The 20,693-nt window shown below is 34.5% G+C and overlaps 1 protein-coding gene across 3 annotated transcripts in view; it reads left to right on the top strand.

Moving 5' to 3' along the window:
• Nucleotides 1–20,693, top strand: part of PCNX1 (pecanex 1) — a 151,603-nt gene that overhangs the window by 99,672 nt on the left and 31,238 nt on the right. For all 3 annotated transcript variants that reach the window (XM_080808812.1, XM_080808811.1, XM_080808813.1), the window contains 10 exons: nucleotides 1,888–1,920; nucleotides 4,523–4,694; nucleotides 5,179–5,289; nucleotides 7,973–8,064; nucleotides 13,595–13,704; nucleotides 14,324–14,429; nucleotides 15,901–15,993; nucleotides 16,636–16,786; nucleotides 19,131–19,272; nucleotides 19,993–20,170. In XM_080808812.1, coding sequence (XP_080664938.1) covers nucleotides 1,888–1,920; nucleotides 4,523–4,694; nucleotides 5,179–5,289; nucleotides 7,973–8,064; nucleotides 13,595–13,704; nucleotides 14,324–14,429; nucleotides 15,901–15,993; nucleotides 16,636–16,786; nucleotides 19,131–19,272; nucleotides 19,993–20,170 — 1,188 coding nt within the window. The remainder of the gene's footprint in view (nucleotides 1–1,887; nucleotides 1,921–4,522; nucleotides 4,695–5,178; nucleotides 5,290–7,972; nucleotides 8,065–13,594; nucleotides 13,705–14,323; nucleotides 14,430–15,900; nucleotides 15,994–16,635; nucleotides 16,787–19,130; nucleotides 19,273–19,992; nucleotides 20,171–20,693) is intronic.

Genomic DNA, 20,693 nt, shown 5'->3' with positions numbered 1-20,693 from the left:
TAGCCAAATCTGTGTCCTTTCTCATTCTTCATTCTTTGTGAGTGCTGTATCATTTAGTACCTATGAATACTGTCTTCTATTTTTATACAGTCCTCATTTTTGATCTGCCTTTATGCTACGCTGATGATTTTCCTACTTTTCAGATAACTTTAATTTCCTTTGTTGATGCCTCTTTGGTCTTTGGACAACTTCTTAGTTTATAAGAATTTTTTAGGGTTTTTTTGGACCTCTTTTCAGCTTGCGACTCCTTGCCAGCAAAGTCACCCTCTTTTATTACTTTATTAGTTGCCCCTATGTATGAATCATGTCCAGATTTATATCTCAAAGTCTTCATTTTTCTCACAAGCTTTAGTCCTATATACCTAACAGGCAGTTTGGCACATTTTAAAAACAGCACATTGTCATCTTCTGATAAATATTTTTCTTTCCTAGTTCCTTTGCTTTTGACAGTAGTATATTGACTCAAAATCCTAAAGCCACTCTGTTCCTTACTTCTCGACCCCTAATAACAAGCAATAATTATATTTATATATATAAATATATATTTATATATTTGTATTTATTATAATAATAATAGGTCCCTTTGATTAAATTTGGTGATTCTTTGTCAAAATTTCTGGCTTTTATTCTTCCTATTCCAACCACTATAATCCATCTCTTTTATTACCATAAATATTTAAATTCATTCCTTTGCTTCAGTCTCTTGTCCCGTTAGTTTTGTCCACTGTTTTCAGGTTAATCTGGTTAGAAACCGAAAGGTAGAAGATGACTGAAATTTAAAAATTTTTTTTTAGATTTAAAAAATCTAGTTGACTGGAAGAATGGTAATACCATTAACAGAAGAAAGAAAGACTGGACCAGAAGTTTTTAGAGGCCAGATGTTGGAATTGAGTTTACAGCTTACCTGGTCTCATCCAGCCAAGGGTCACATGCCAGACTCACTGAGCTGATCCATCATAGACTTGTAGGGTGGTCATAGACCATCCTAATGAAATTGTTTGGTATGCTGTTAAAAATGAGCTGGAACTTGGGAGAAAAGTCATGATTTGGGAAGTGGCTGCAAAATACCTTTTGAATGTTTTTAAAGAAAGTTGATAAAATCTCTTACAGGGGGACAGCTTAACTTGAAGATTTTGATGTGAAAATTCAGATAATAAGTTTAATACAGGGGCGCCTGGGTGGCTCAGTGGTTTAAGCCTCTGCCTTCAGCTCGGGTCGTGATCTCAGGGTCCTGGGATCGAGCCCCGCGTCTGGCTCTCTGCTCAGTGGGGAGCCTGCTTCCCCCTCTCTCTGCCTGCTTCTCTGCCTACTTGTGATTTCTCTCTCTGTGAAATAAATAGATAAAATCTTTAAAAAAAAAGTTTGATACAGATAATATTGAATTATTTAGTAAGCCTTGGAATTTGTGGGCTGAACTAGAATTCTTCTTATAAACTAAACCATATTTTGTGCATATCCTGAATGGAATGGTATCATACAAGAAAGCATTCTACTTCAACTATACTTATATGTAGTATCTACTTCAACTATACTTATATCATACAAGAAAGCATTCTACTTCAGCTATACTTATATGTACTCATATACTTATATGAGCCAAGGAGTAAGATAGACTACCTACCATATGCGATTTCAGAAATGTTAAGCTATTTGCAAATTTTTAATTAATCATAGTAAACTTAAGAGTCAGGAAAGATTTGAGATCTCTTTGATAACACAGTGACACCAGTATCTGGAGTTTCATCTTCTGTTATTTCAACAGATTTAATGTAGGTCGCTTCTTAGCTATGGAATTATTTTACTTGAAATTATTTCCGGCATTTTGAAAGTTGCTTATAAAGTTACCAGGACCTCAGTAGGATAATCTATCTTTTGTTTCATTTTTAGAGTGTTCAACCAGATTCTTCTTCTCCCAGACACGTAAGTTACTCTAATATGCCTGTAACTTACAGTTCTCTAACATTCATCGAAACCTTCTTTTGGTCATATGTCAGATTGAATTAAGATTTATGTTATTATTTTCTCATCTAAGTTTTGACTCTCTGCTAGAAAGAGAGATGATTTATTAGCATGAAATAAAATGGCATTCTAATTGTGGAATCTAAGTCTCAGTTGAAAATGAGCATAATAATTCATTTTTTGACAACCTGTTTCAGGAGGAGGTTACCAATTAAGTAGACATGGTTCATATAAACTCATAGTTATTTAATAACTTAAATTTAACAAAGTTTGAAGAATAAACCATGAGTAAATATTGAAAAATAGAATTTTGAAGTAAGGAGAACTGTACATTCTTTTGCTTAAGTAATCATTAAGAGCAAGAATAAAGAAGGAATAAATTGATCTCGTGTTTAGACCTGTGGACACTAAAGAGATTATTCATTTATTATTCACTTTGTGACCTTGGAAAGAGTACTAGCTACTAAACGGTATTTTTTATGAAGTGTGATCCAATTTTAGAACTCAACATAGAGTATTTATTTAATAAACTAAAGGGCATTCTCTTTAAAATAGTGCAAAAACAGACTCCAAAAACAGTTTATGATGATGCCTTCTTTCTTGAATATAATTACACATACACTGGAATACTTAATAGTGACTGTGGGTGAGCAAAACAGAACAGGGAAGCAAATTATTTTCTTTCAACTGACTGTTTAATACGCTTTTGAATGCTTTTGAAGTGTATGATATATGGCAGCTTTTTTTTTTTAACTTCAAATTTTAAACTTCAAGTTTTGACATAATTTGAAAAGTTGCAAGGCTTGCGCAAAGAATTCTTGATGCCATTCACCTGGATCCCTGTGTGAACATTTACCGTATTTGCCTATCCCCTTCCTAGTTTTTTCCACCACCTCTGCCCCACCCCATCCATTCCACACACGCTTTTCTGAGAGTGGATTGTAAACACAGTGCCCCTTTACCTTTAAATACACCCATGTATTTTCCTAGAAACAGAGGCATTCCTTTACATGATTAATTTCAATGTAATTATTAAAATCAGGACATTGAACATTGATAGAATACTATTTTCTAATCTGCAGATCGTACTCAGGCATTTCCTGTTGACTCAGTTGGCGATAGTAAATTCCTGATTATGTGTTTACTATTTTTAGCCTCCTTTAATCTGGAGCAGTTCCTCAGTATATGTCTTTCACAATATTGACACTTTTGATGGGTACATGCCATTTATTTTGTAGACCATCCCTTAATTTGAGTTTGTCTGATGTTTTCTTCTTGATTAGATACCGGATATGCTTTTTTGGAAGGAAAACTATGAAAGTGATATGTTTTTCTCAGTGCATCATTTCAGGAAGCATGTGATGTTGATTCATCCTTTTATTGGTGATGTTAACTTTCATTTTTGGCTGAGGGTAGTATCTGCAGTGTTTTTCAAACTCCACAGTATTAACATTTGAGGCTGGACACTTCTTTGTTGAGAATCTATGTGAGGGAGGGATGCTGTCCCATACATTATAGGATATTTAGCATGATCTCTGACCTCCATCCACTAGATGCCAGTAGCACACTCCCCAGTTGTGACAACCAGCATGTCTTTAGACATTGCCAAATGTCCTCGAGGGGGCAAAATTCCCTCCCACTCCCTTGAGAACCACTAGTTATTGTAATGTTACCATATTTCTCCTGGAGTTAATAATTCTCTGGTAGGGAGCTATTTGGGGATTTCATATATGTCCCCTTGCCCCGTAAACTTCCACCTACTTGTTTTCAGTAAAAACCTATTGATATTTCTTGCCTGAATCAGTTATCATTTGATGGTTCCCAAATAGTGATTTTCTAGGTCATCATTCCTTCCACATTTGCTAGTTACTTTTTACTGTAAGGAAGAACTTTTCCTTCTGTATTTACTTATTTGTATTGGTATGGATTCATGTTTTATTCAGTGGACTATAATATTACTAATGTTTATTTTGAGGCACAAATTATCTCTGATTTGGCCACTGGGAGCCCACCAAGCTGCCCTCTCTGTCCTTTTGACATATCCTTATCAGTCTTTTGAGTACTTCGTTCCTTTTCACAATAGTACATTCCAGGCTCATCTATATATACTTTGCCTACCCTAGGCCAAAACCAGCCTTTTCTCTGTGAAGGCCTGAGTTTTTTTAGTCAATAATGTTATTTATAAACTAAGATCTTGAGGCTAGTAATCTTTATTCTAGAATGTCATTGCTTCTAGGTTCTCTCAATGGCTAAAGCTAGGAAATATATTTGTGTAGATACATATGTGCATGCATACGTGTGTACACACATCGTCTATCAATTTGTGTGTGTATTAAAAATGAAAAGTTCATATTGATACCCCTAATGTCAGTCCAGTGTCATAGGGTTCAGTCTCTTCTTCTTCCTTCCCATATTTGTGATTTCCTTCTGCCACAGTTAGCAACTTGGCTTCCACATAGATACATTTTGAGTCCTTAGAATATAAGCTATCAAAGATCTCAGTAGCTAGTTGTGAGTCTTAAAATCAACTAACCTGACTTTCTTTTTTAAATATCATTTTCAGGGCCATAATCGTATCATTGCCTACAGTAGACCAGTTTATTTCTGTTTGTGTTGTGGTCTTATTTGGTTCTTGGATTATGGTAGCAGAAACCTTACTACAACCAAGTTCAAATTATATGGAATAACTTTCACTAATCCACTGGTGTTTATATCAGCCAGGGATTTAGTTATAGGTGAGTCATCTTTAAAGTGTTTCAGATCTTAACATTAATTTATTTGTACACAAATAGTTCCCTAATAAATAGATCAATTATATAGTTAAAAATGGTTTTAATAGGCTTACTTTGCTATTTATTGTAATCCTCTCAGTGAGGAACAAAACTATTTGAATGAAAAAAGTTAATGACGAATAAATATTATAGTAATTCTTCTGTTCTCAAAGCAGATGTGATGGAAATTTTCCTTTGGATTCTGTATATCAGATAACTATTATATGAAAATGATAGAAGTAATTTTAAAAGCTATTCTTTATCATTGAAAAAATTATTTAATACCCAAGAAATTACATAGAAATAATTTAAAATGATTTTTTTAAAAAATTGCTTACCAGTTTATATATATTCATTTTGGATTTTTTTAATCACGTATGATCTTAAAATGAACAAAAAGATAGATCTTGTGTAAATGTTTTTAATATGCCTTTCTTTTCTTCTGTAGTGTTTACACTCTGTTTCCCAATAGTATTTTTCATTGGTCTCCTGCCTCAGGTGAATACATTTGTAATGTACCTTTGTGAGCAATTGGATATTCATATCTTTGGTGGTAATGGTGAGTAGTTCCTTTTAAAAATTACACATTCTAGTATTACTTTTACAGATTATTAAGTAATAAAGTAACATTAAAATACCTTAACAGTAGAATTGAAATTAGAAAGAAAAAGGAAATTATTTAATAATTAAAGACTGAGCAGGAATTACTTTGTAGATAGGAAGAAGTAGTCAAGTCTGCCACTTTATTGAAAGATCCAGGAATAATGAAGTTACTTTACAAGAAATGATCAAGTACTGTTGCCTAAAACTAAAAGTTGTAGTGAGTTTAGATGGTGTCTTCATAGACTTATGAAATATTTATAAATGTTATATATCCCAAATAGATTGACCCCTGATACGTAGCATTGTATTTGGATTTTGAACTAGTGTGTGTATTTGATACGTCTCTGAATGTGGTTTCAGAGCACTGTTATTTCTTTAGAATGGAAACACCAAAACCAGATGCTTTTAGTAAAAGTATTATCCTAAATAAGATTTTTAGAAGTATCTCTGTGTTTTGAAAAATTTTTGAAGGGGAATGAATAAAGACTGGGTTGGTCTAAATTTAGCATTGCTTAATGGGTAGAAGACTGTTTTCAGTATTTAGGGTATGGAGGGTACTTAGGGTAGGTAATTTATAATAGTAAGCTTCATCTTATATTGTTAAAAACTTGTGCAAGATACTAGTTTTTTAAAACCTCCTAAAGAAGACTTTTTCCTGTAGGTTTTTTTTTTCATGGTTATCATATAAAATTACTATGAACAAAATCTGTTATCCATATTTTAAAAATAAAGGAGAACTATGTTAGCTGTCCCCTAGTCCTTATTATTAGTAATTCCATTGAATCTGTTTTTTTCCACTTGTAAGAATAGAATCAAAAAATTTTTTTATCTTTTATTGAAGTGTAGTTGATATTGGCATACAGTATCATATTAGTTTCAGGTATATGACATAGCAATTCAGTAATTTCATACATTAAAAAAATGCTTACCCCCATAAGTGTAGTTATCATCTGTCACTCTTAAAAGTTATTACAATATTATTGACTGTATTCCCTATGTTCTACTTTACATTCTGTGGTTTATTTATTTTATAACTGGAAGTTTGTCTCTTGATCCCTTTCACCTATCTTGCCCAGCCCCGCCTGGGTTCTCAGCCACCAGTTTGTTACATGTTTGTGTGTCTGTTTCTGTTTTTGGGGTTTTTTTTGTTTTTTAGATTCTATATGTGAGTGAAATCATATGGTATTTGTCTTTTTTTGTCTGACCTATTTCACTGAGGATGATGCCCTGTCGGTCCATCCATGTTGTTGCAAGTGGCAGTATTTCAGTCTTGTTTGTGGCTGAGTCTTTATCTGTTCATCTGTTGATGGACACTTACCTTGCTTCCATGTCTTGACCATTACAAATAATGCTGCAATAAACATAGGAGTGCATGTATCTTTTTGAATTAGTGTTTTCATTCTTTTTGCATAAATAACCAGAAATGGAATTAACTGGATCATATGGTAGTTCCATTTTTAATTTTTTTTAAGAACTTCCATACTGTTTTCCCTAGAGGCTGCACCAGTTTACATTCCCATGAACAGGTTTATGAGTGTTCCGTTTTCTCCACATCCTTGCCAACACTTGTTACTCCTTGTCTTTTTGATGGTAGCCACTCTGGTATGAGCTGATACCTGATCGTGGTTTTGATTTGCATTTCCTTGATGATCAGTGATGTTGAATGTCTTTTCATGTGTCTGTTGGCCATCTATATACCTTCTTTAGAAAAATGTCTTTTAAGGTCTTCTGTACATTTTAATCAGATTACTTATGGTTTTTGCCCATGTTGAGGTGTATGAGTTCTTTAGATATTTTGGATGTTAACCCTTTATCGGATGTGTCATTCGCACCTTCTTCCATTCAGTAGGTTGCCTTTTTGTTTTGTTCTTAGTTTCCTGCACTCTGCAAAAGCTTTTTGAGTTTGATGTAGTCCCAATTATTTATTTTTGCTTCTGTTTCCTTTGCTTGAGGAGACAGATCCAGGAAAATATTGCTAAGGCTAATGTCTAAGACATTACTGTCTGTGTTTTCTTTTAAAAGTTTTATGGTTTCATGTCTTACATTGTAAGTCTTTAATCCATCTTGAGCTTATTTTTGTGTGTGGTGTAAGAAAATGTTACAGTTTAATTCTTTAATTCTTGTTTATAGCTGTCAAGTTTTGAGGTGGATCTATTTTTTTGTTGTTAGTAATTAGTCAGATCTGTACTTTGTGAGAATTAATTGACACATAGTAATATAAATTTACTTCTTTGGGTAATGTAGGTTCTATTTACAGAGCGTAATATCTTTTGATGAATACTTAATACATTGCCAGTTCTTTTAAGTCTCTGCCAGCTTCATTTTCCCATACTTTTGTAAATAATAAGATACAGTCTCAAAGCATAATATAGGTACAATTTTTTCTGCCATGTATAAATGTTCATTACTTACAAGGTGAATATATTTTGTCTTTTATCAAAAATTGTGGGTAGTAAACCTTTGTCATTTCAGAATCTTTTCAAAGGATAGGATGATGTAACTGAATGACATAACTGAATTTTTAAAAGTCAAATGAGTACATATTTCATTGTAGTCAATATTATAGCATTTTAAATACTTTTAAGATGTTTTTTCCATAAATGTCTATAAAATATTAATTTTTCCCCTTTCCTGTCTAGCCACTACAAGCTTGCTTGCAGCACTTTACAGTTTTATCTGCAGCATTGTGGCAGTTGCCTTACTGTATGGATTGTGTTATGGCGCTTTAAAGGTAAGCAGTACATTATGGTACAATTTTGTCTTTAAGGCTATTTTTCTATATGAAGATTGTTTTAAATTGACTAATAATGATTTAAGCTCCCATTCCTGCATTCTCCCTGCAGCCATTTTAGCACTGATTTCCATGATCTTGGTATACTGAACATTATTCTCATTCTCATTTACTTTGAATTTAAAAGCAGTTTCATGGTTAACCATTATTAAAAGTAAATCCTTTTCCATGTAGTAGTAATCATAGGTTAATATTAGAAACAGATCATTAAAAAAAGGTTGTCTGGGGTAGAGGTGGTCATGGTAGTAATAGAATATGAAATTAATCTTAGATTTTTACTTAAGGATATATATAACTGCTATTCACATCAAGATACCTTTTTATTTTTTTAAAGATTTTATTTATTTATTTGACACAGAGAGAGAGGTCACAAGTGGGCAGAGCAGTAGGCAGAGGTAGAGGGGGAAGCAGGCTCCCCCCCGAGCAGAGAGCCCGATGCGGGGCTTGATCCCAAGACCCTGAGATCATGACCCGAGCCGAAGGCAGAGGCTTTAACCCACTGAGCCACCCAGGCGCCCCTCATTTGATGATTTTATGGGGTATCCAGAGATGCATAATAGGTAGTTATATGTAGAAAGACTTGAGGTAATGATTAAAAGATTTAGGATTCATCAACTGAATGAAAGTGTAAGTAAAAGACAGCTAACCTGGACTGACAAGAGGAAATCGCTGGGAAATACAAGTATTTAAATGATGGATAGAACAAAGTCCCACAAAGGAAACTTCAGAGGCAGGATTGTCTGAAAAACCTTTTTATTGAATTTGGCAGTTAACAGGTTATTGGTGACTTCCACAAAACAGCTTTTTGGTGTTTTGGCTGAGGAAGCTAGATTAATATAAGCCTGGGTTTGAATAAATATTAAGGAAATATAAGATAAGCTTTCTAAACATGTACATAATGGGGGTTGTTTTCAGGTTTTTATTTTTTAAAAAGATTTGATACTTGATTGGATTTAAAAGAAGAGCGGGAAATCTAGTAGAGAGGGATATACTTGATGGAGCTAAGTCCAGGAGGAAATTGGAAGCAAGGAGACCCAAATGCAAGCTTCTCCCAAGTTCACCACCTGTAAACCATCCTAGCTTACAGGAGTCATGTTTTGGAAATTGAGAGATTATTTGGAAGTTGAAATCGTAGATGTTAACCGTGCAATAAGTTTTCTAGCCCAGTGTACAAAGGGCTGTTTAACTCTAATTATCTAGTAGCAGAACAGCAATTATAAAACTGCCAAACAGAACCTTGTATCCTAAGGCAGGCAGGAAGATAGGTTATTTTCCTCTTTTGTTGGTTATGGTGTTCCATTACACTATTTTAGTTTTCGATATCACCCATTACAATAAATCTGCAGATTTAGAACATTTTTATGTGCTAATGTGGAATGATTTTCAAGACAAAACGTGTTTTTTTCCAAGATTTGTTGAAGTATAATCAACAAATAAAATGATAAGATATTAAAAGTATGTGTGATGAGTTGATTCACTGTGAAAGGATTCTCCTCATCAAGTTAATACATTTATTACCTCACATTTTCTTTTGTTTTGTTTTGGTGAGAGCATTTAAGTTCTACTCTTTTAGCAAATTTCAGTTATATAGTACAGTGTCATCAGCCATAACCATTATGTTACACATTAGATCCTCAGACCTTATTCATCCTTTTAAAAAAACTTTTAAGTTTATTTAAATTTTTAATTGAGTATAATTTGATGTATTATTAGTTTCAGATGCACAACATGATTTGCTATTTATATGTATTGTGAAATGATCACAATAAGTCAACATTGTTCAGCACACAGTTACAGAGTTTTTTGAGTATGTATCCTGATGAGAACTTTTAATGTCTTTCTCCTAGCAGCTTTCAAATAAGCAATGCTGTCTTCATTTCTCACACCCCCCAGCTAGACCTTAATTGAAAGTTTATACTCTTATCTCTTTTACCAACCTTTCCCTATTTCCCACACCTCCCAGTTCCTGGAAGCTACTTTTCTATTCCTGTTTCTATGATTTCGACTTTTTTCCTTTAAAAAAAAAATTCATGTATATGTGATACTATGCATTACTTGTCTTTTGTCTGTCTGGCTTACTTCAGTTAGCAAAATGCCATCCAGTTTCATCCATGTTGTTACAAATGATAAGATTTCCTTCCTTTTTAAGGTTGAGTAATAGTCCTGTGTGTGTGTGTGTGTGTGTGTGTGTGTGTGTGTATACACATATATATATATATCACATTTTCGTGTGTGTGTGTTTTAATAAAAAGGAAGGTAATATTCCCTCAAATGGATGTTTCCTTTGTGCTTTTGCTTTTGTTTCTGAAATACCTCCAATGGCTTGTATATACATAGAATAATGCTGGAAGAATATGCAAGAAATTGATAACTGTAGCTACTTCTGGGCAGCTAGATGCATTGGGAGACATTATTGCATACCATTAGGAATGTTTTTTTTTTTTTAATCTATTCACTAATACAGACTTTTACATTTATTATTTCTTGATTTCTGCTTTCCTTGTGTTTACTCTTTCATTTTTCCTTGACCTTTTTGGCTCATTAAAAGCCAAGTTTTTTTTTCTAAAATATCTTTAATGCATTATTAATGCATTAGTAATGTGTGTATACTTTCTAATGTTTTCATATTTTTAAGAGATTGCTAGAATTTGGGCCATTACAGAGTAAAGAGAAAATGTTCAAACGCACTACAGTGGATAGAACAAACCCATCTTTTAATCTTTTGAAGTAGGTTCACTTCCCTTTTGTTTTTTATAGTTACTGAATTTTCTCCCACTTCTGAATCAGAGTTCACTGAAAACTCCGAGTTGGTTGGGTTTGTTTTGCTTTTTGTTTTTTTAGTTAGTGATTCAATAAAGGTTGTAGTTACTACTTTTAAATATTCCTTAGTTATTTTGAATATGTGACCATTATAAATTATTGATCTAAGTACGTGATTTTGAGATGAATTTAAGAATGCTTTTCCTTTGTCTGAGAGCAATAAAAAGTAGTGTCAAACATTTGTCAGATAAAGGCAGTAATCTTTAGTTTTCTCTAAACCCTTGTTTTGTTTTAATTGAGGGAAAATTTACATAGAGTGAAATCCATGTAACTTAATCACAAATTTGAGAAGTTTTAACAAATGCATATACCTGGGTAATACATATCCTTCTCAAAATGTAATTCCATTACCACAAGAAATTTCCCTCATGTTCCTTTTTCAGTCCTCCCTGCCCCAACCACTTTTACAATTTGGGGTTCTTGAACTTCATATAAATAGAATCATACTTCTTTTGTAGCTGATGTATTTGGTTCAATATAATGTTTCGAGATTCTTATTGCAGGAAAATAGCCCATTTAGTTTTAAATCATTCCTACTCCCATTGTATGCATATGTCGGTTTCTCTGCTGTCCTTGAGGGGAACATCTGAGTTGTTCAGGGTTTAGGAATATTTTTTTATTAAGATTTTATTTATTTATTTATTTGACACAGAGAGCCAGCACAAGCAGCAGGAAGAGGGAAAGGGAAAGGAAGAAGCAGGCCTCCTCAATGAGCAGGGAGCCAGACTTGGAGCTCGATTCCAGGACCCTGGGATCACCACCTGAGCTGAAGGCAAAAACTTAACAGACTGAACCACCCAGGCACCCCTGGAGTTTAGGAATAGTGTGAATAAAGCTGCAATGAACACACATATGTTTTAATTTTACTTGGGTAAATCCCAGAAATGGAATTGCCAGTTTTCTAAAGCAGCTGTTCTGGACATCTTTTTATTAGTTTTCATGTTTACTTAAGTTGTACGTGTATATCTTTCAAAGAATCAATTATTTCTATAGGACTTATCACCAGAAACAACCATCTCCTACCTCTTTATCCCTTCCCTAGAGTTACCACTTTCAGGGGCACCTGGGTGGCTCAGTGGGTTAAAGCCTCTGCCTTTGGCTCAGGTCATGATCCCAGGATCCTGGGATTGAGCCCCGCATTGGGCTCCCTGCTCAGCAGGGGGCCTGCTTCTCTTCCTCTCTCTCTGCCTACTTGTGATTTCTGTCAAATAAATAAAATCTTAAAAAAAAAAAAAGAGTTACCACTTTCAGTTCTTTGAGTTGATTCTTTTGGTATTTGCCTCCTGGTGTCTAAGTAACTGACTTATACTTCTTATATTTTGTCAAGTTTTATGCATTATCCATGGACTGTGCTTTATGGAAGTTGTAGGCTTAACTTTCTTTAATCTCTCGCTGCACATGTCAACCACACGTGGTATTCCTTGTCTCTCTCATAAGCCTGATATGTTTCCCTTATTATCACTGTGCAAATGCTATTCCAACATACATTTTATTTTCTCTTTTACTTTTTTCCTTATGTGTTTCTCTCTCTTTCATTCTCAAACTCCTGTATTGTTTAACTTCCTTCTCAGTAAATCCAGACATCAGGTGGTTCAGTTCCTGGCTCTACCACCTAATTGAACAAATTACTTGAACCCTTCGTGCCTGAGTTTCTCATCTATAAATTGGGGAGTAATAGTACATATCTCCAAGGATGGTCTTAATAATTAATTTAGGGAATACTTAGCAAAGAGCTAAGAATGGGGCTTGACACATAGTGTTCATTGTGATGATAATGATATTTTGATGTAGCCATTACAAAAATGTCTTTATGTTGTAATGTGTAACAATTTTGAAGACTTCATTATTTAAAAAAAAAGCAAAGAAACCCAAATTATGTAATAAACTACTATTGGGATTCTCACACCTATCATTTCCCCTTCTTGAACCCCAGAGAAAGAAGAAGGAATAGAATGCTATTTACTCACTGTCCATACTTAAGAACTACTGACTATTCCTTTCGTCAGTATCAAGCACCATGCTAGTAGACTCCAGAAATATTGCAGTGAGCAGACATTACATGACATATCCACATCCACATGTTTGGTTGGCTTTAGAAGCTAGCCTTTGCATTATTTCTTTTGGGGAATATGCAGTTCCTTACTCAAGAGCACAGAAAGCCTACTCAATTTTCTGGAAGACTGAAACAATGGCATATTATGTATGAGCAAAGGTATCAGGATAAAAGCACAGCAATGTCTCTTCTGTTTTATCTTATGTGTTGTACTATGTGTTGCCATTTCCCTATTCCATTATTATGTAGAATCAACCAAGTTATTTCATTTTCTAAAGGGAGAATGTAGTTTACCATAAACCTTATACCACTTGAAATACAAAGAAATTGACAGCAGCATGTTATCAGAAGCAAATGTATTATCCTTAGCGTATAAGTACAGCTTTAGTACCAAAAGAAATCTAAAGATGATCTAGTAGTTAGATTCTAGCTCATCAAAAAGTAGTAACTCTAAATTTATCTGGGATAAAATACAATTAGTAATATGGCTAAGTTTTTGGTAGATTTATCTTCCTCCAAAATACTGACATAAAAGAATTATATGATAGATGATAAAAAAAGATGCATAGTGTTCTATGAAACTTTTTTTTCCAACAGGATTCTTGGGATGGCCAGCATATTCCAGTACTTTTCTCCGTTTTTTGTGGTTTATTAGTGGCAATATCCTATCATCTCAGCCGACAAAGCAGTGATCCATCTGTACTTTTGTAAGTGAAATCAATTGTTATTGCATTAAAGAAATTTAATTAAGTTTGCATTTCTTTCAAATTTAACTTTCAAGATCTGTTTTCCCACTGCCTTGTCAAAGTGCTGTTGTCTTAATCTATGTTGGGTTTCAAATATATTAATTTTAGATCATTCTAATCAGTTTGGCTGGGAATATTCGCATTTTCTCTCATAAGAGGTATTAAAAATACATTTTAATAAAAATATGCTCTTTGTATGCTTATTTATAGCATTGTAAACTCTTTAGATATTATCATTTGCTAATGTTTAAATATACTTGGAATGCTTGATTTTTTTTTTTAAGATTTATTTATTTTAGAGAGTGAGAGTGAGCACACGTGCATGAGTGGGAGGGGCAGAGGGAGAGAGAATCTGAAGCAGACTCGCGCTGAGTGTGGGAGCCCAACCTCAGGACCCCGAGGTCAGGACCTGAGCAGAAACCAAGAGTTAGATGCTTAGCCGACTGCACCACCCAGGCGCCCCTGGAACACTTGATTTTTTTATCATAAACTTCATTTGTCATTTGAAGTACAGGTTATCAGGTTATGAATATATTTTTTATTAATTCTTTTTCTTTCTTTTTCTTTTTTTAATTTAAAGCTCTTTGGTGCAATCCAAGATTTTTCCAAAAACAGAAGAGAAAAATCCAGAAGACCCTCTGTCTGAAGTAAAAGATCCACTGCCTGAAAAACTTAGAAATTCTGTTGTAAGTTTTAGCTTTTCACAGTCACCTGAAAGATGTAAATTTTAGACAGTTCATCATTTTATATAATGAAGGCCTTTTGAAATTGGGGAAAATGTGTGAACAGGTGTATATTGTTTACTGTCTTTATGTCAAATTTTAACCTGTTAAGAAATGCTCATTTCTCAAAGTTTGTTTCTGTGTAAAAAAGTGTGCTAAACATTCATTTTCTGAGTAGGTAAAATGAAGTAATTTCATTGTTTATAGAATTCTTAATCCTAATCAGTTTAAACTAGGATTTGAAAGATGCATATTTTAACATAAATTGTTTTTTGTTATTGTTCTTGTTGATAAAACTATGTCCTTTTAAATCATCTGCTAATTTTTTAGTGTGTTTTATTCCTCTAGGGCAATCCAAAAATTGTATGTGTGTTTATTTTTCAGATTGAAGAAGAGAGCAGTTATTTGATGTATTAATTTAATATATTTAAGAAAATGTAGCAATTTAAAAGTTTTCTAGTTTAGTGAATTCAATGTTATCTATATTCTTTTAGTAATTATTTGAAAAATTAATTTTATAGATTCATATCTGCTTTATGGAACAAAGCATAAAACATTTTTTTCTAAGTTACTTTAGATTATTTCTACCTGTGAAAAACTCCCATTTATATGGGTCTTGAATTAGTCATAATATTTACCTTTACTGAACTTGAGCTCTTCACGCATTCTCAGAAACTTTAGAAATACAAAACTGCTTCAGGATAGAATTCAAACAATTTTTTCTGACTTTAGTTTCCATGTTAGCAAGGACATTTCATGTTAAATGTGGTAAGAGATTTCTGAATGTAGCTTAAAATTAGCATAAATCTGTGGGTCAGTTGATGACCAGTCAAGATATTGAGACATTTTTGATTTACTACAACCACTAAAAGAATCAAAATCTAGTAAGTAAAAGAGGACATGCAGTTTCAACGTCTTAAAAAATCAATGAAAATATAACTTTGTTATCCAAAAGATATCCCCTGTAACTGATATAGTAACTTAAGTACCTCATTTCCTTTTCCCATATGTAAAAAATCAAACTTACAGAGCAATGGGGAGGAAAAAATCTTCATTCTAAAAGACTTTGTTATGGGGCATCTGGCTGGCTCAGTCAGTAGAACATAGGACTCCTGATGTCAGGGTTGTGAGTTCGAGCCCCACAGTGGGTGTAGAGATTACTTTAAAAATAAAATCTTTTAAAATAAAACAAATAAAAGGCTTTGTTTTAATATGCTATCACATGTGTAGAACTAGTTTCATTTCCTTGATACTGCAGTTTCAAACCAAAATATCAGGAAATTGGGAAAGAAAAAATTAATAGTCAATTATTATATATAAAAACTATCTAGAAGAATAGGATCAATGAAAAATTATTTCTTTGTTAGTGGGAATAAAACAAATATGTATTTTTAAACTTTATGTAATTGTTGGATACTTCTGTTTTGTTCCACAGAGTGAGCGTTTACAGTCTGATCTAGTAGTATGCATCGTAATTGGTGTGCTATATTTTGCTATTCATGTAAGCACAGTGTTCACAGTGTTGCAGGTAAAGAATTTTGATTTTTTGATTGGGGGGAAATAACTGTTTAGACTCATATTTTATTTGACTGTAATATTTGTCAGTAATGCTGAAATATATGACTTTCTGTTTGTTTAGTTTTAACAACAGATATTATTTTCTCATGGTTTCTCTGGGTTATGAATCTGTAGCTTAGCTAGATGATCCCAGTTCAGGTTGCGTTATGATGCTGCAGTCATGGGGCTGCCATCAGCTGAGGCAGGCCTTAGTTCTTTGCTGACCATTGGCCAGAGATCTGAGTTCCTCTCCATGTGGCCCTCGCCGTAGGCTGCTTGAGCATCCACACAAAATGGTAGCTGGTTTTCCGCAGAGCCAGTGGTCCTAGAGAGAGAAAGCCCAGGACAGAAGCATCAGTCCTTTATAACTGATGTCAGATGTGACATACCACCACTTCTTCTGTACCTTTGGATCATATAGGGCAACCCTGATACAAGTTTTGGAAAAACCACGTAAGAAAGTAGTGTTAACTGTTGACAGATGTTTGGTTCTTAGATTAAAAAATTCACTTTGCTATTTTCTATTAATAATTGGAAAATTGAACTGACAAATTAGAAGTTCCTGTAAATCTCAAAATCACTTTTAATTTTCCCAATTTTATTCTGCTTTTAGCCTGCTCTCAAGTATGTGTTGTATGCATTGGTCGGCTTCGTGGGTTTTGTAACCCATTATGTGCTGCCTCAGCTTAGAAAACAGCTGCCATGGCACTGCTTCTCCCACCCTCTGCTGAAGACAGTGGAGTACAACCAGTACGAAGTTCGGAGTAAGTATTTTGTTAACTCTGCTCTTTTAAATATTACAATTTTTTTTTTTTTTACTTTAGCAGATGACGGTTAAATAAGTATCATCAAGTAACACTTTGGCTTGTGTTTGTTATACTTAGATTTGAAGTTGTGATGAGTCAGACCTTTAATTTCAGTTGAAGTATAAATGTCAGTACCGCAATGCTAACTTCCACAAAATAAAATTACTTCCTTTCTATGTTGTTCTTCACAGACCTCTCATTGATGAATCCTGTGCATGTCTGTGGCTTCTCTTCCAGTCCTTAACTTTTCCCTAAATGTTCTTTTCTATATATAGGCAATCCAGTTCTCCTTAAGACTTCTATTTGAAGTATTTTTAACTCAAAGCATAGGGGAAATAGCACTTTGTTTCTGTTTCCACCAGTGACACTATGTCCTACTAGAGAAGGGTGTAAGAGTAGATCAGATGAAGAGTTTAAAACACTTGTAATCGTTTTTACTTCTTCAAATGTGGGATAAGATATAAACTGACTCAGAGGAGGCAGGAATCTGGTCCATTTTAAACCCTGACTTTTCTTTCCTGTCATAAGTAGTTGGTCTTTGTTCATTGGCCCCATGACCTGTGATACGCCATACATCCTCATTTTAGAGAAATAATAAAAGTTCCTAACTATGTCATCATTTATTATATATCTGTGATTAAATAAGCCAGTGGTTCTTCCTAAGGCTTTTTCTTCAGTTAGTGAATTATGACAGTAAATTCCTCAATTGTTTGGAGATTAATTGTTCAGAGAATTCTAAAGCTTTTAAAAACTTTCAGTGTCAGACTTGACTATGCATTCTCAAAGCAAATTTCCTGGACCTTTTAGTAAAATTGCTTAGAGCATCCTTTTGAAAGGAATCTCTTTTTCTGAGCAGTCGGCCTCAGCAGTGGGCTTGAAATACTCAGTAAACCATGTCATGTGTAGAAGTGCTGTCATCCAGGCTTTGTGGTTCCATCTGTAGTACACAGGCAGAGTAGAGTTAGCATCATTCTGAAGGGTCCCAGGATTTTCAGAATGGCCAGTGAGCACTGGCTTCCATTGAAAGTCACCAGCTGTGTTAGCCCCTAACAAGGGAGTCAGCCTGGCTTTTGAAGCTTTGAAGCCAGGCGTTGACTTCTCTCTAGCTATCAAAGTCCCGTGTGGCATCGTCTTCCAGCAGAAGGCTGTGGAAGGCTGTTTAGTCTGCACTGAAAATCTGTAGCCATCTTCCTTACTTATCTTCGCTGGATCTTCTGCAGAACCTGCTGCAGCTTCTCCATCAGCACCTGCTGCCTCACCTGGCACTTCGGTGTTATGGAGACGGCTTCTCCAGACTGCTCTCCTGCAGCTTCCCCACCTTTCTCAGCCTTTACAGCATTGAAGAGAGTTAGGGCCTCGCTCTGGATTATTTTGGCTTAAGGGAATGTGACTGGTTTGATCTTCTATGCAGACCACAAACACTTTCTCCATAATTTCCTTAAAGAACTTTTCCTTTGCAGGCACAACTTGGCTAATGTTGGGCACAAGAGGCCTAGGTTTTGGCCTATCTTGGCATTTATTTATTTATTATTTTAATCAATTAATTTTTTGTTTAATTTTTATTTTTTGAAGATTTTATTTATTTATTTGATAGAGCACAAGTCGGGGCAGAGGCAGAAGGAAGGGGAGGAGCAGACTCCCGTCTGAACAGGGAACCTGACCTAACCTTATCCCAGGACCCTGGGATCATCACCTGAGCAGAAGGCAAATGCTCAACGAACTAAGCCACCCAGGCACTACTCTCTTGGCTTTTAACACCTTCCTCATTAGGCTTAATCATTTCCAGCTTTTGATTTAAAAATGAGAGATGTGCAATTCTTCCTTTCACTTCAACACTTATAAGTAGCCATTGTAGAACTATTAATTGGCCTAATTTCAATCTTAGGGAACAGGAAAGCCTGAAAGGAGGGAGAGGTATGGTGGAACAGCTGGTCAGCAGAGCAGTCAGAACACATACATTATTGGTTAACTTTGCCCTCTTATATGGGTACAGTTCATGTATTCCTAAAGTGGATACAACAGTAGCATCAAATATCCCTGACCATAAATCACCATAGCAAATATAATTATAATGAAAAAGTTTTAATATTGCAAGGATTACCAACATGTGACAGAGAGACATGAAGTAAGCAAATGCTATTGGAAAATGGTGCTGATAGACTTATTCAGCACGGGGTTTCCATAAAACTTTCATTTGTAAAAAAATCTGATCTGGAAAGTAGAATAAAGTAAAGCACAGTAAATGAAGTATGCCTGTATTTTACACAGTAGATGATGTGATCTTCTTACATTGCCTTGTTAGATGCAGCCACTATGATGTGGTTTGAGAAACTTCATGTGTGGCTTCTTTTTGTGGAGAAGAATATCATCTATCCATTGATTGTTCTCAATGAACTCAGTAGCAGTGCAGAGACAATTGCTAGTCCAAAAAAACTGGATACAGAGTAAGTACAGTAGTCCTCTCATCTATGTTTAGCTGCTAGGGGCTGTCATAAGCAATGTCCTAAGACATTGATCCAGGAGCAATAATTGAGCGTCTCTTTGGTGCAGTGCACTGTGAGATTAAAAAAAAAATTCAAGTGATACTGTGTCTTTAACTTCCCTTGCCTGAACATCTGTTTCCGGTCTTGTATCTCACTACTCCAGATTTCTTATCCTCAACTGATATTTTATGAGAGGACATTTATTAAATAAAGTTAATTTTTAATTTTAAATGGTAAATTTGAGTGATGCCTGTTTTTGTGTACTGTGTAAATCAAGCTATATCATTGATCACTTGCCTGTGCGGTCATCCTGTAAGCCTACCCACTAGGCTAGATGCATGTTGTTGGGTAAGCCTTAATACATGTTTTTTACGTGCCAAATGCTATCAATAGTAAAGCAATAAAAATACCCAGTAACTGGAGGACCATATATTAGAATTGCAGTACTGTTACTTATTTTTTTTAAACATGCTTATTTATATCAGGGGATAAGAATCATATTACATATTGTTAAAAGGAAATACTATAGTAGTTTATTTTCGGATGCAATTTCCTGAAGTTTACAATTTGATATGTATATTTTGTAAGCATGGTTAATGAAATGGTGATTTTTCTGAAGTTAGTAGATTTTCTGAAGTGTTCAGTCATTGATTGATGAGTGTTGCTTTCTTTATATTATAGATTAGGTGCTTTAATGATCACCATTGCTGGTCTGAAGTTGCTACGATCCTCTTTTAGCAGCCCTACATATCAGTATGTTACAGTCATCTTTACTGTGCTCTTTTTCAAAATTGACTATGAAGCATTTTCAGAGACCATGCTGTTGGATCTCTTCTTCATGTCCATACTCTTCAACAAGGTAATTGATCACTGAATGGAATATCCCTATCTGTAAAAAGTATCGCCCTAAGTAATAAACTGTTTAGTGAGGATTCTGCTTGCATTTCATTTGCTTTGTTATCTTTTAAGTAATACCTTTCTTCAGTCAAGCAGCTACTTAGGAGCATTTTAGAATCCCTAGATAATGCTAGTCGCTGTGATCCATAAAAGACATATTTCTTGCTATAGGTGGGAAGATAAGATTAAGTTATATAGAAAAATTAGAGAAACGCCATTAGCTATGTATTTTTAAGTATTAGGCTCTTCTAAAAGTGGTTGTGGTTTTGAATAATTCTAGAAATAGACATGGTAATAATGGAACCAGGCTTTGGGCTCCTGGACAGACAGAGGGAGGAAATAACCTGATAGCTGAATGAAGATGTTAAGTGCTGAGGCCAGTGAGGCCGTGTGGGAGGAATCAGCAGTTAGTTTGATTTTAACATTTGTAGAATATTCTGAAAATTACAAAATGCTTCTAAGATTTATTATCTACCCCTAAGAGA

Source organism: Martes martes, assembly GCF_963455335.1.
Source record: "Martes martes genome assembly, chromosome: 7".
Classification (NCBI taxonomy): domain Eukaryota; kingdom Metazoa; phylum Chordata; class Mammalia; order Carnivora; family Mustelidae; genus Martes; species Martes martes.
The sequence above is the reverse complement of the archived record's forward strand: the minus strand, read 5'-3'. Positions and strand labels throughout refer to the sequence as shown.